General features: G+C 46.6%; 1 protein-coding gene across 1 annotated transcript in view; it reads right to left on the bottom strand.

The window, feature by feature from the left end:
* The window catches only part of SLC25A13 (solute carrier family 25 member 13), a 785732-nt gene that overhangs the window by 715273 nt on the left and 54341 nt on the right, over positions 1–16118 (bottom strand). Inside the window, exon 2 of the mRNA XM_086941927.1 lies at positions 8684–8737. Coding sequence (XP_086798053.1) covers positions 8684–8737 — 54 coding nt within the window. The remainder of the gene's footprint in view (positions 1–8683; positions 8738–16118) is intronic.

Here is a 16118-nt window from a genome sequence, read left to right as displayed (position 1 = left end):
CTCCCCTGCTGCTGCGACAGAAGTACACCACAAAAGGACAGCCTGATTGGAGGATCGATTCTCAATTCCAAAAGCTAGGAATACAAGACTCTACATCCCCAATCCAGAGCCACAAGGACGACTTGAGCCAGGTCGTTCCTGATCTTCTTGACAACTCTGGGCAGGAGTCGTGTGAGATGAAAAGCATGCAGGAGGCCTGAACTCGACTTGAGATGAAAAGCATGTACGAGTGAGACCTGCTTTGGAAACTCTAGTGCGCAAAACTGCTGACATTCCGCTTTCTCAGGGAAGGCGAACACATCTAACCAAGGCTCTCCCCACTGCTGAATAAGAACCTCTGGGTAGAGATGCCATTCAAGATTCGCTAGGCATCGACAGCCGAATTAGTCCGTGCTGGCATTCAGAGAACCAACCAGGTGTTGAACCACCAGGAATATGCCCTGCTGATCCAGTCATGTCCAGAGACAAAGTGCCTCTTGACAAAGGGTCCACAACCCTACCCTGACCCATTTGTTGCAGTACCACATGGTGTGGTGGTCCGTGAACTATTGCACTAGCCTTCCCTTGATGGAGGGTAGAAAGGCTTTTGATGCCAGTCGGATTGCACGGAGCTCGAGCATGTTGATGTGAAGTCTTGATTCCGCTGTAGACCAGTGTCCTGTGATCTCCACCTCGCCAGGTGGCCGCCCCATCCCAGGAGTGACGCATTTGTCACTACTGAGAGATCTGGTTGGGGTAGGGAGAGGGGTCTTCCTCTGACCTAATCGCAGTTTGTTAGCCACCACTGTAGGTCCTTTGCAGTTCCCTCTGAGATCTGGACCATTATGGAAAGATTCCCCTGATGATGCACCCAAGGGAACCTCAGGTCCCACTGCAGAGCCTGCATATGCCCTCTGGCAGGTGTCACCAGCAGGAGGCCCAGCAGCCTCAGAGTCAGCCTCACTGAAACCCAGGATAGAGACTCAAACATGGGTATCATTGTCTGAATACCCTGGACTCACCGCTCAGGAGGATAAGTCAGAATCGCACTGTGTTCAGAACAGCTCTGATGAAAAGGAGCATCTGAGAGAAAGTCAGGTGGGACTTTGGTATGTTGGTAGTGAACCTTAACGAATGCAGGAGGTTCACAGTAGCCGGGGATGTGGGAGACAACACCTGAGGCGAACTTGCCTTCAGCAGCCATTTGCCGAGATAGGGTCAGTCTGGCACCCCTAACGTGCGTACATGAGCTGCAACTACCGCCATCACCTTGATAAACACCTGGGGGCCGCTAGTAAGGCCAAAAGGAAGCACAATTAACTGAAAATACTCAGTAATCCACAGGTAGCGCAGATGGGCAGGGAGGACGGAGATGCAAAATAGGCATCCTGCAAATCCAACACTACCATCCAGTCTCCTGGGCAATGGGCAGATAAGACCTGAGCCAACATGACCATCTTCTTCTTTTTGAGTGAGTGTTCGGGGTTCTAAGTCCCTTGTCCTTTTTGAGGAACAGAACATAGCAGAGATATTCACAGCCTACTTCTAGCACCAGAAACCTCTCTATGCCTCCCTTGGCCAAGATAGCTATAACTTCCTTGTGGAACAGGGACAAATGATTATCCGCAAGCTGGTTGAAAGATGGAGGCATGGAGGTAGCAGTATCCTTAAAGGGGAGACAGTAGCCCCTTTGGACGATCCGCAGAACTCACCTGTCCGATGTTAACGACTGCCAGTGATGGAGGGGAAGCCGGATCCTGTCACCAACTGGACGCCAATGATCTAAAAGTGCAAGATAAGGTATGGAGGCTTCAGCTACCGGGGGAGGTGATGGCTGGACAGTGGGCTACCAGACTCACGAGGCAAGTAGGAACCACACCTTCATCAATGCAGAGGAATTGGTAGCTTGAGCTGCTGGGATAGGGTTGGCACAGTTGAATGCCCCCTCCATGGCCATGAAAGGAGAGAATGGCAGACTGGGGGCATGGGACAGCAGAGAGGCACAAGTACTTGTTCGTAGCCTGTAAGTCCTAAAGGCGATCCAGTGCCGAGTGTGCCTTGGCTCCGCAGAGACGGGTGACATCGAAGGGCATGTCCATGAGGGAAGTCTGGACATCCCCTGGAAAGCCAGACGTTCTCAGCCAGCCTGAGAGCCACCGTTAACTGAACCAATATGCCTAGAGAGTCAGTCATGTCCAAGCCACAGCATATAGTGAACTTCGCTGAGTCTCTTCTGTCTATAACTGCCTGTGAGAGAATGGCCCGGGCCTCATACAGGGCCTGTGGCAGCACTTGCCCAACCGTTTCCCACAGTGTGTGGGAGAAGCAGCCCACTAAGCATGCAGTGTTCACTGACCGCAATGCAAGGCTTGCGAGAGAAAACATTTTCTTTCCCAAGCTGTCCAGCCTCTTGGAATTCCTGTCTGGGGGAGCGTCATGGAAAGTGCCACGGGAAGTGGGGGGTTGAACCACCAAGGTAGGGATTTGGGTGAGGCAATCTGGGTCCCAAGGAGTGAGGCTGCGGCAGCGGGCAATCGTTCTATTAACAGGAGCCCCTGTGCTGGGTGTGGACCAGGTCCCCAGAAGGATGTCGGTGAGGGCTTTGTTGAACGGGAGCAGGGGTTCTGAGGATGAGACTCCTGGTTGCAGCACTTCTTGACTGTCACAGAAGGCAACTGAAGGTCAAGGACCTCAGATGACCTCCACAATACCATTGTGAATGTAGCTTCCTCATCCGTAGCCACGGAAGGGGGAACAAAGCATGCCGGTATCTGGAAACGTATAAAGTTTGGTGGCATCACCCACTTCCTCACACCAGTCCATATCCGGATCATTAGTTTGGTATTCAAAGACCCCTTTCACTCCTCCCCAAGGCCTAGCCCTTAGGAATAGGGCCGGCGCCAGAATTGGTGTTGGCTGAGGCGACTTTGAGTCGGATTCCGGGACCACAATGGGGCAAGCGCCACTGGTGGCCGCCAGAAGTATCTGCGTCAGAGCCAGCCCAGGAGAAGGTTGGAGTGGCACAACTGGCGCCGGTCCAGATCCATGGGGGCCCATCAGAGCTGGGTCTGGAGCCGCCGGTGGGGAGCCAGAAGGGGCCACCTTCAACCCCCGCAGGGCCAGACGGTGTGCCGAAGGGTTCAGGCTACTCAAAAACTCAAATCTGAGCGGGTGTCGCTCCGGCTCCCACAAACATGGGGAGGCGGGAGTCCGCCCAGGCGCAGGTTACGAGGAACAAGGCCTCGAAAGTCGATGTTCCTTCTTCACGCTGTCCAACGGACAAGACGTCAAAGCACACTTCGAATTCTTATGTTTTTTGCCTCTTACCCGAGTGCCCCGATGATTCAAGTGGGACGAAGTGGACTTCGGACTCAGGGAACGGTCTTAAGACCTTCTTCTCGAGCGGGACCGTGGCTTCAGTGGAGTCACATGCCAAGACGCTAGCAGCTTTAGGGAACACTCTCTTAAAGCCTATGGCGCCATATCCCGGCAGTCGAAGCACAACTTTGAGACGTGGTTAAGCTCCACACACCACAAACACACGAGGTGCAGGTCAGACACTGACATGGCGATAGGCACCACGGGTTTATAACTGGTCTCCCTCAACACATCCTCGACACACCAGGAGAAAAAAACCTCAAAAGACATTGTGTCAATGTCGCAAAAATCCTGTCAAAAATGGACAGAAGGGCAGGGCTTCTCTCGGATCAGTGCTGGCTGGCGCTGAAAGAAAAGAATGTATGTCAGCACACCTAGGTGATGTGGACATCACTTCCAGCACGGACAACACCGATGACACCGCATGGAGCCGATCGAAGCCACCTAATGGCGTGCAGGGGTACTGCTCATGAAAAATCTTCCGGATCTAGTGTGAAACCTGGGGAAATTCAAAGGTAAGGAATCTGCGGCTAGAAGTCTGTATCAGATATTATTGTTCACAATCACATCTCTACAGTTGACATTTGTTTTGGAAGATGTCAGTAGGAGGCTGGCTAGTATATGGTGCACACTAAAAGGATTGATGTAGCTTGCACTAATCCAGGCAACCCTTATGGTGACTTTAGTGGTCTTTGATAACCTTTGAAAGCTCTCAAAGTGGTAGCTGTGGAGAGCAGTCTTCAGTGTAATCTTGAAGGAATGTAAATCAGCTTATTTTACCACATGTAATCAGTAGTGTAGATTAGATGAAAAAGAACCACACTGTGTATGAAAAATAGGTATATCTATTGCACAAAACAATCACTACTACATTAGTTTATCTCCTAGTTGGAGATATCGACAATAAACATGAAATTACTTCAAAGAAATCAGGTAAGCAGCACAAATATACACTGGTCTCCAGGTGGAGACCAAACCAAATACTAAAGAAGTGGAATGCGAACTGCAAGGAAGAACGGGACTTGGACCAAAGGAATCAGCTGAGCTGGGAGAACCAGGAACCACCCAAGGTAAGTACCCAGGAACCCCACAGAGGCTGCGTGCAGAGTGGAAACACAGCGGCGTGCCCAATGGAACTCCATGGAGAAGTTGCGGTTACAGTTTTAAAGAAAAGGCACCCTTCCCAGAGGACTCAGAAGAAACCCTTTGGAGTACAGAAGGTTGGAGAGCCACCCATTCGTGGATGCCTCTGGAACTAGGTCACCTGCACCAGGGAAGCCGGGTACATAGGGGTGAAGTGATGTCGGACCCTTCCATAGATGACAATGGAAGAATTTGGAAGAAAGGGTTTTGGAGAAGTCTCTGAAGATGTCCGGTGGAATTCAAGGATAGATTCTTGAAGAGGAGAACCTGTAAGCAGAAGGGACAGTCTATGCCCCTTGGAGGTGACCAGGAGACACAGAAGCACAATGCCCACCCTTGGTAGGGAGATCAGGAGAGTTGTCGAGGACTTTGTTGCTGCATCTGCGGGGACCAGGCGATGCTGAAGAAGACCAGAAGCTATGCACCAGCTGTCCCACGACGACTGTCCGTGTCTAGGTGGTCGGTATCTGATGGGAGCACCAACAAGCCTTGGTAGCCACAACTGGTGTGCGGGACAACCAGATACAATCGTTGAAACCAGCAAGGTCCAAGGGACTCACCAAGTAAAGGAGAAGCAGCGCAGTCCAGGAGCAAGCAGGAAAGCCCATCAACACAGAAGACCTTTAAGAGGACCCACAGACCAAAGGCACAGGAATCGCAAGAGGACCTCAGGCAGCTCATCACAGATGGAGGCCCGCAGTGCAAGTGATGATGAACCGAGGGGTGAGCTGCTGGTGGCTGGAGCTTCTGTAGCCCAATTATCTCTGGAGTGAAGAGTCAGCAAGCTTTGGCAACCGCAAGTCAACACGGTGCGCAGGGGTTAGGTCACAGTGACTCAGACAAGGGATATTGTCCTTCAAACTGAAGGAAAGACAGGTCAGGCCTCTGGAAAGCTGACAAACCACCACCTGTGTTGCTGGGCCTACGGAAGTATGTAAGGACGACAGAAGCAGCAGACCGGTCCGCTTCATTGTGGTGCCTGCTGACTAACGGGAGTGACTCCTTTACTCCAAGGGAGATTCCTTTGGATGTCCTTGATGCACACAAGTCCGCTGGAGAACCTGAGCACAGCAAAGACACAGAAGAGGCAGAAGACTTGAAGTACAGCGAGACCAGGAGCAGTAGAAGTCTTCCTTGATGCAGTCTTGATTCCAGTCCAAGTCCAACCAAGTCCAAGTGTCCAGACGGTTAAAGAGTGTCTTCGTTTCAGTGGGGAGTCTTGTTCCATGATGTATTTAGGGACCCAACCCCAGGGGAGCCTTAAATACCCAAGGAAAGTGTTGAAATGACTCTGGGATCTCTCACAAAGGAGGAGCTGGACAGAGTGAAGGATACTCCACTGTCTTTTATCCAGTTTCGCGCCAGAGCGGGAACCAAGGGTTCTTGAGCTGTCTCAAACCGGATTATGCAAGAAGGGCAAAAAAGTGCCCTTCAATGCAGTCTGGTGGTACTGAAAATCACCCCCACCCCAGCTCAATACACTAAATCCTCTGTGGGAGGTAATCACACCTCACAGTAAAAGGAAACATATTGTTCTACCTGCCCCTGCACATGCTCAGCTCAGCAGCTGGAAGGCAGAATCATGTTTGTGGTCGGCAGCAGCACTAGCTTGCTGGCAGACCCCAAAAGGCTGTAACCAGGAGTACAGGGGCTCCCTTAAGGGTCCCCCCCAGTACATGGGATCATACCTCCAACATCAGAATCAGTGTTGGGGTATGATTCCAACATGTTTGATACCAAACATGGCCATGTTGGCTGAAAGCACTTACAAAGCCTCGAGCTTAGACTCTGGGGTTTGTAGGGGTGTCTTGCTCATGCAGTGGCACCCTCACACTTATAACCAAGCACCTTGCCCTCAGAACTGAAGGACCTTCCATGGGGGAACTAAGAGGTTTTAAGTGTAAAGTCCTCAGATATAAAGAAACATATATCAGTCTTGAGAGGCGCAAGCACCACCTCACACAGGCTGCAAGGGCAGGTCTGTAGTCTGAGTTTAAGTGGATTCCCATGGGTGGCAAAATACATGCTGCAGCCTATGGGAGACCCCTGGTGTACCTTTGAGCAGGGTACCTTCGTATCATATACTAGGGACTTAAAAGGGTACACCAGTAGCCAATTGTGGAGATACAAAGGTACTTACCAAAGCCATTTTGGGAGAGAGCATACAGATGCTGGGGTCCTGAATAACAAGATCCCAGCAAACTGCAGTCAAAACACACTGACAGCAGCCAAAAAGTGAGGGCAACCATGAAAGCAGATCCTACTTTCCTACAATGAGTTTTTATATCATTTTACCGGTCTTACTATCTAGCCACAGCATCCGTTAACAGATGCTTTGTAGTAAATTTGTTGACTCTTATTGATATTCTCTAAACCAAGAGCATCCGCCCCCAAATCACAAAGTCAAAATTTTGGGATTTTCAAAGCAGATACCAGATTAAGAAAGTAGCCTTTATCCACACATTCTACATCTGCTAGTACCCAACACATGCTAAGTTGTCTTTTAGCAATGGTAAGGACGTACTAGGCTTATAATATGATGAACAGTCGTATCCTAAACTCAATATTTCATCCCCTAAAACCCACAATGCGCCGCCTTGGCTACACCCAGGAAGCACCGACCCCATGTTGTTGCCTTGGCAAAAACATGCACTCCGCTCTCCGCTCCAGGTGCCAATCGATCCAGAGATAAAGGTCATAGCAATCTGTCATGCCTGCAGGCATTGCCCACCATTCAGTAGTGACTGGTAGCGTTTTTCGGGCAACAGCTTTTTCATCTTTGCTCATCAATAATGTACTTTTGAGGATTTCAATGAAAAAGTCAACATTACAGGCATCGCAAAAGTCTTCCCATCTTTACCAATCCACATACACAACTTTCAATTACCTATCTTAAGTAAATATATATATTTTATTTATTTTTGCCGGGCAGATTTTCCATGCCAGACAATAGTTACAAGCAATGCAAAAAAAAGTGTTTTCTTTCTACAACTGCATGTTTTTCTAGTATCTATCAATACAAAATTGTACAGTGAATAGGACAAGGCACTATGTGCATTACATTGTCGTACCAATGCAGAGTTAAGACTAAAATAGACTCACAGATCAAAAATCCTTGAAGAATAGTGCAATCTCACCATAGGTTTCCTTTGAGGGAAAATGCTAAAATTGTCTGAAGACCTGTGGCCAACCATGACCATCTTACACCACTCTTGAGGAGCACACAGAGCCATCTCTGAGACCGCAGTGTGCAGCCTGAACGTTAAGCTTACAAAGTGTGCGCACTACAACACTATAAAAGACGGTCTCAAAATTACCGACATACAAGAGCTAAGGTGTTATTTACAAGTTGTTGTGGTTAGAGGTAGAGTTAATTTTCTGAAGTATTTCTACACCATTAGCACTAGCCATGGCGGTTTTCAGGGATGAGCCTGCCTTCCTCAGTATTTGCTTTAGACATAGAATCAGAACACCAGCGATACCCGGGGTGCCTTGGTGGCTGTAGAAACCTGTAGAGAAGGCCTCACCTGCCTCAAGCTTCATATCAATTCCTGGTTCTGATGTTAGTGATCAAAAGGCTGCCTACTGTGTCCTGGATGACTGCAAAGCTGAAATCTTGGGACCAATTGTCTACCAATATCAGACTCCACTCAGAGGCCACAGGGCAGGCAAAGCTACTAGCCCTCTATTGTATTGGTTGAGGTCTTTCTCACTGGTGTCTTGAGATTTGTCCTACTATGGTTATGCAAAGTAGGCCAAGTACATCCTTTTCTGTGGACTCTCAGGGTAGCCAGGCCAAGCAGTAACAGTCATCTCAAAGTTTTAGTGGGGAATACCAGCTTAAAACTCAACAAATCAACAGACACAATAAGTTCAATATCCAGTCCAGTGCTTATCTTTTTTTTTGGTAAGAAAGACCCATGTCCATGTAGAAGTGAGAAAACAATCAAGTACACGCCTTCTCCCTAGCGGAAACCCATCTGACAGGGATATACTTACTGAATAACCTATAAATGTGCTTACCTCCACAAAATGGAAAATGACAACCTACAAATGTATCTTTTTTCCCCATTTGTTTCTCCTATATATCCGTGGCAATGCAAACAGTTCAAATATTTTCAGACAGTGATCAGTTTATAAGGTGACATACCTTTAAGCAGAATATAAATGTCCTCTTACATACCTTAATAAATATTGTTTTCAATTCAGCTGGATCTGCTCTCTTAGTTAAAACGACCTAAAAGTACAAAAAAGGTTTCAAATGTTTAAAATTTTTAGCATTTTTAAGTTACATACGTTAACAAAGCAAAACATTTGAAACAAATGCATTTATATATTCAACGGGCACATAACTGTATACACACAATGATCAGAATTTCTAAATTATGTGACTGAAGTGTCAATCAGTAAGTAGTGAAAGGCAGACTAAAGATTCACACGGGAAACTGGCAAATTATGTATTCTACATGGGTTTATGGGTATGGTCAGGTTGTGTCAACTGTTCAGTTCTGGGGTTTCACCGGGTAGCTCACCAGCAATGTTTTCTCTAATTGTTTTCCTTTATGTGTGGCAAAAATGGTGCTTCATGCACAACTGGCAAGGCTGCGTACACTGTAGACAAGCAACAACTTAATATACAAGTATGTGCCACATGTAAGCTACCATAAATCAGTGGCATGGCAAGGGTACCATTGGCCCTAATCTAAGCCAGAAAGAAAATTGCCTCACCTATGGGTTAGTATTAAAAGATACCCATTACAGCAGGGTGCAGTGGGCTACTTGACACAGATTCTCGTGCTCTAATCATTCTACATATCATTACTCTCTCTTCACTTTCGTCATGAGTCTCTTATCTCCTCCTGACACCTTTTCTTGTCCCAATCGACTTCATCTCTCGCTTTTCCTCATCTCGTGCCTCCCTTTTTTACAGTTTGTCTGGTTTCCATGCACCTCTTTATACTGCCCACTTTTCTTTCCCCTTTCCGCTCTCCTCCTCTTCTCCCTCATCCTGCCTCCTCTCTTCAATCTACGTCCTACCATTCTCTCTTCCCCAAACTCTCTCTAATCTCCATGTCTTCTCTCTCATACTACCCTTTTTCTCTCAAACCTATACCTCGACTATGCTTCTCTCCTACTCATTTAGTTCATTATCTCTGAACTCCTTGGTGTAACCTTTGTCTACCCATCACCCTTGTTCTCAAACTCTGATTTATTCAAGTTTTCAATTTGTTACAGTTGAGGGACACAACTAAAAAACACCCCTCCCCCCCCTTTGGATGACCGCTCTCTCAGCAATCATGTGCAAAGCAAAGCCACTTAACTACTGTACTAATGAATTTCGCTCTCTAGGAGATTAACTAATTGACCTACTGTGTCTGGTGTTGCCCAAATAGTCTTCTAATTGTCCTTTTAAGTCCTTTTCCCTCCTCTCGTTACCCATCGTCATTTGTTTGTTCTTATCATCCTTCCTTCTTTCCTTCCCTTTTTTCACTCCTTTCTATGTTTCACACCCCTTTCTTTCTTTTCCTCAGCATTTCTTGCTTATTCACTTCTTCCTTTTTACTCTCACTCCTTTAGTGCACCTTCTCCATATATGCCCCCTTTTCTCTCTACACTCAAATCTCCCCTTTCCCTCTCCTGCGAATCTTCCTCGCTCTCAATCTTTCTATTATTTCCGCCCTTCCGAATCAGGGGCGTAGCTTCAGGAGGGTGTTTGGGGTGTTACACCCCACTAATAAATGTATTCTGAAGTAAATAGTTGGGTACAGGTGTTTTAAGTTGGGTATGGGAAGATGTTTTTCGGATTTCACTTGGGATTTTTACATACACTTGCAGAAAAAAAACACTCGCACTTCTCCATTTTAAAGGTCTTAAAAATAGTTATTTTACAAAAAAATGAGTTATAAGTACCCCTCACAGTCTGCACTCCTCTCCCTTCCTACTGCCTTAAGGCCCCTTATGGCCCTGCTCCCTGTAGTGTATTTTAACATGTGGCATTGTTGGGTAACCTGAAGCTCACAGCCTCCCACCCCAAATTTAAGCTTAGCCTCGGTTCCTATTATTCTGCTTTCCTATCCTGCACCTTTTCTTTCTTTCCAGTTTTCATCTTTTCTCTACTCTCCCTTCTTTACTTTCATTTTGATTCTGTGACTCCCCTGCTTTTATCCTTTTTGATGCATCGGATGGCGGGGCCGTCCGACGTCACAGTGAGCATGTGCGTCGGACGGCCGGGGGCCGTCCAATCTGCACATGCTTAGGATTCGGCCGCACCCCGGCGGAATGTTCGGTCTACTTCATATCCCATTCGAACCTATCCTTCTATCCCCTTCCTTTATTTCACTCCTCTATATCACTCCTCCCAACCTCTTACTATCCCAGCTCTATTGCATTCCAATCTTCTGTTTTCCTTCATCCTTGATTTTTTTACCATCCTTCCTTGATTTTTTACCTCGTCTATCAACTTCCACCCTGTCTCCTTGTCCTCTTTTCTACCTCATGACAAGCTCTTACACAAACCCAGTGAATAAACGTTTGGCCTGAGCAGTCGGGGTGAGTACCCTCGTCCCTGATGTATGTCCTTCCCCAGTCTGAGTAGCCATTCTTATGCAGGTTCCCAGCTTCCAACCATTGTAGGTATATTGGGCCTAGGTTGCAAGCCAGCTCTGTGGACACCCTCAGCATGTGCCAGGCCTCGGAAGGTACCTTTACCCGAGTAAGCCCCACTGCGGGCATATGCATGCCCTGCATTTCATGAAATGAAATACGTGAAGGGCAGTGTGTAGGCGTGCAAATTCAGCCTTCAAAACCCAGGTCCTGAGTTACTCCTCATCAAAGAGCTGTAACTCCATCCAACTGTGCTAAAAATGTTCTTTCACTGAGACCTCCAGAGCCCAGCACTGATGTCCCCATTCACTCAGAGTTCTCCACAGTACTAATGGGCTTCTTCTTTGCGATCCTTTCAAGCTAATCTATATGTCCTTCATATCCCTGCCCCTGTACTGACATGCCCCCCTCTGAGCCATCCAAACTCTACCTCCAGTGCCGTTACGTGCCCGCGAGTGGAGAGCAGACTTATTCTCAGAACATGTGCTTGCCTAGCTACTCCTTTTTTTTCATGTGCACTAACAAAAGCGTACAGCCAAAAGTTGCACCTGGAGGAACTGTTACCCAACTCATTGGTGCTCGTCTATCAACCTCTGAAGGATGAAAGTCTTACCTTACATCCCAAGCCTAAAATTCTCCCTCTTCTGGCTCACTATTCAAAGAATAGAGCGCACCCCAACCTGCCCTCTGCGGGTCTGGTGTTGCCACAAGACACTGAATCTGTTTCCAAGACCGCACATGTGTCCTCTCCCTGCCGCCTCTATGATGCCCTGGGGTATGATGGACAGTGGGAAGCGGAGGAAAGGTAGAGCATTAGCAACACACTGCTAGCAGGTGGAGAAAGAGGTAACAGGGTGAGGTGGGGGGGCGGAGCCAAGACCACCCTCAGGAGAGAGGCTGGGACAGGAGTGTCGGCAGTCGATTAGACCTAACAGAGGTGTTCTAAGCTGGGCCGGCCTAATCAGACCTACTCAACTACTGCCTTGTAGCCTTAAATACTGCTCAACTGTCTTTATTTGATCTTCAGTGATATCAGATAAAAGTAGGACTAGGGCATTATCTGGAGTTGTTTGACTGACATGGACTAGACTCCAGTTCTTCTGGGCAACTATTTAGAAAACATGATTCAGTTTCCAGGCAAAACACAATTTTTTCAGCGCCATCAAACACTGAGTTCATGGTATATATGGCAGTGGTGGCGCACGTGCAACTTTCTTTTTTGCCGATACTCCAATGACTTGCTTCTCCAGTTTCCCTCACTACCACCCTCCAACAGTGTCCTTCGTCTCACAAGTGTCCGTCTCTAAAACACCTTTAATTTGTTGCATAGCACTATTCATACTAGTGTAGGGTGTCAGAGCAATTTACATCACACAAACATATAATACAGAGACAATGAATCATATGTGTGGAAATCAGTCTTTAGGAAATGTTATGTGTGACACGGAGGATTAAAAGTTATAGGAATCACAGATCATTGGTACTAGTAGGCAGTATATCTAAAGAGTAAGAGTGCTTGTTCTGGAGAAGCAAAATCTCAGGATTTAAAACGTACCCCAGTGGTTGGGATTGGCCTCAGTAATTGGGGAAAAAAACAAAGTTCTAACCTATACCATGCATCTTGCAAGCAGCTCTTTGATAACAATTCATAGGTCACTATGTTAAGATTGAAATTTATGAATTGCAAATAACAAAAAGATCTGTGACCAAAGCAGTAAACCACTGAGCTATCCCCATAAATACAGTTGTGTGATTTGCATGGTACACGTTCTTAGCAGCACGCATATTAACCCTTTGCGACAGACATATTAACCCTTTGCACACTTATCGAGAAGTAAAAACTGTCGCTAGACAAAGATTCATGGCTATCCAGCAGGAACATTAATCACCAGAGTTATCTTGACATTTTCATTGATGCCTTAAAACTGCTGAATACACAGCACAAACCTAAAACCAGCCTTGCTCCATAAGCATCGTGAACTCACGTATTTGAAGGAGCTTTAGTAAGAGATAATGCATAAAAAAAGATGCTCAGTAAAAAGGTATTTGCCACAACTTTGAACAAAATAATCCAGTTCAACGTGTTTATTTAAAACCGCTGGACTGGCCTCCTGAAATGCTCCATTGTTAAATTAAAGGAAGCAGCAGCCTCTGAGTCTATGGTGCAGATCCTGGGTCTCCTGCAGCGCAGCCAACCACACATGAAAGAGGAGTTTCCACACCTGCCGCATGGTGCCAGCGAAATGTCCTATTATCATCCCGGTTGGACCTGGAAGAGGCCAGGGTGCTCCCAGAGACAAGTCTGACGCAGGAAGAGGCAAGCGCAGCCTAAATGGAACATAGTTCACCAGCACCCTGGTAGCAGCTCCCTGAAGTGCAGCCTAAGACAGTGCTTAATTCAGAGGGTCTACTCTAGCCATGGTGAAGAAGGTCCATATGCAAGAAAAATATGAGATTTTCTTGTGGATGTTAAACTGAAACAGAAAGTGCATTATTTGTTAGAAAACCGTGAAGAACACGATATGCTGAGATTTGTAAACAAAAGGATTCAAATTTAAAAATACACTTAAACTACTCTTTGAATAGTAGATCATACAGAGTTGTGGAGACGTGTAGCTTTTGGTAGTCCTTTGTGCCAGTAAGCACTTAATGGTGTGACTGTTAGGTCATTAGTAATGTGGAGGCATTTTAATATTATAAAGCTTTTCCTTACACTGCTGTTAGTATCCCAGTCTTGTGCATCAGGTGGTTGAGGTTTGTGAGAAAGTGGATTATTAGTTGCGGTAATGTCACTATTCTGGTCACGTCCAGTAAAGGTTTCAGTAAATTAAAGCAGAGATCAACTTCTGGTAGCTATGGCACAGAACAAGCAGGCTTTACTTAAGAAAATATGCAAAGCATTTAACACTTAAAATGTCGAAAACGGGGGCTCGCGGGTCCTACTCTCTTGGAATACTATTGGGACGGTCATCTTCGGTATATTTCAGAGTGGGTGGTCCGTGAGAATGAGAAACACTGGTTTCATATGGATCGGGCAGTTTCCTGTTGGCCCTTGTGGGACAGGGCTTGGCTGTCTCGTTGAGCTCGACCCAGGAGTTCCTACATTGCTACCCCCACTAAAACTGTTCAGGAGATTTGGGACACATTAGCGGTCTCTCAGGGTCTGACTACTTTCCCTTCCCCTAACACCCCCATTGTACGTAATCCCATGTTCCCGCCCAAGTTACAACGCCAGGCGTTTGGTGCGTGGTCTCATGGTGAATACCGGGTCATCCAAGACTTGTTTCAAGGTGACAAATTTCTCTTGTTTGATCAATGCAAACTATCCTTCCACCTTACGGTGGGTGCTCGTTGAAATATTATCAGTTACGGCATTGGCTGCTTGCTAAGGCCTATACCCAAGGAGCCACTAGAAAACTCACAAACTTTGAAACTCTAGTGCGTCAGTTCACTGGGTCGAGGGGTTTGATCTCTCGCACTTACACCGGTTTGCAACACTCACATCAACCCCTACCTCACACTTACCAACAGCAATGGAACATTGACTTTGGGGAAGACATAGCTCCAGACTGTTGGGCTCGGTTATTGCAGGACATCCCAAAAATATATCATTGCATACCCCAGCGTGAATCAGCGTACAAGCTTATGTCGCGTTGGTACCTTACTCCGGTTCGACTTCATCAAATGCTACAAAATTTACCCCCGACCTGCTGGAGATGCCAGGCTGACAGAGGAGACTTTCTACATATTTGGTGGTCCTGTTCAAGACTTGAAACGTTCTCGAAAGAGATCCTCAGTCATATAAAGGATGTGGTGGGTTTCCCTATTCCCTCCTCCCCTCTGGTCACCATACTAGGCCTTAGACCCCCGACAATGACCGGAATGAAATATGCAGACTGGCGATTGATACTACAGATGCTGGGTGCTGCCAGGCAATCCATAGCTTTAACTTGGAAGTAACCCCACCCTCCACCAATGGCCACTTGTGGCACGTTCTATCCCTTGAACTGCTCATTGCACGCATCAACAATGCGGATGCCACATTTACCCAAGTTTGGCAGGCCCTAATACAACATCTTTCTAGTATGGAATATTCTTGATTGGTTCCCCCTAGGCCACTAGCCCTGCAGTTGTTTGATGACTCCCTCAAACCTTATGAGAAGCAAGACTCCCCTGAACGGATTCCTTCGTAGAAGAGGCCTCATCACTCCCTCTGCTCCAGGATTGCTGCCCCCTCCAATCACAGGTTATTCTTAATGCAGCTTCCATAGCTCCCTCGCTTAGTCGAGCAGATTGATCCCCTCTTCTGTTTTCCTTTTCCTCTTTTTTCTTCTTGATTAATGTGAGATATGTGCCTCTGGTGTTGCTCAATTTGACATATTGGGTTGGCTGGTGCACGAGCCAGGTGAGCAGACTATTCCACAAGTTGCTTTATATAAATCGCCTGATTTTGATAGATGAGACAACTTTCATAAGATCTCAACTATGTCTAATGCCTCCCATGTGTTTTTCTCGAACGGTGAGAAGAAACCATGTAATTGTAACAGAGTCAGTAGCATATTGTTTTGCTTCCAGATTTACTTCCTTCCTCTCCTTGGCAATGTGGGCTAGGATGTGAAGATACCGACTCTTTTAGTTCTGTTTTATTCGAAATGCTTTGACATCCTACTCGAGTGACAATGTTTTGTTTTTATATCTTTTTAGGTGGGGCTACATAGGCTCCACTTGTGTGTTATGTTTTCAATAAACTTCAATTTATAAAAATAGAGACTCATTTAATGAACAAAATGACACCAAAAACAATCATCCAATAAGGGAAACCGGAGATATGCATTTTTAAAGTTAAAATAGCACCAAAAAGCACATGAGCAACAATCGCAGTCAACAAGTCGTGGTACACTGGGACAAGGATAGGTTTTTAAGCCGGCAGTGATGGAGCACAGATAGGATACACAGGGTGGATTTGTCCTGGTCTGAAATTTACCCTCACACTTAGAAAATTTCAGGGACGGTAG

The sequence above is a fragment of the Lissotriton vulgaris genome, chromosome 10 (genome assembly GCF_964263255.1).
Source record: "Lissotriton vulgaris chromosome 10, aLisVul1.2, whole genome shotgun sequence".
In the NCBI taxonomy this organism is placed as follows: domain Eukaryota; kingdom Metazoa; phylum Chordata; class Amphibia; order Caudata; family Salamandridae; genus Lissotriton; species Lissotriton vulgaris.
The sequence above is the reverse complement of the archived record's forward strand: the minus strand, read 5'-3'. Positions and strand labels throughout refer to the sequence as shown.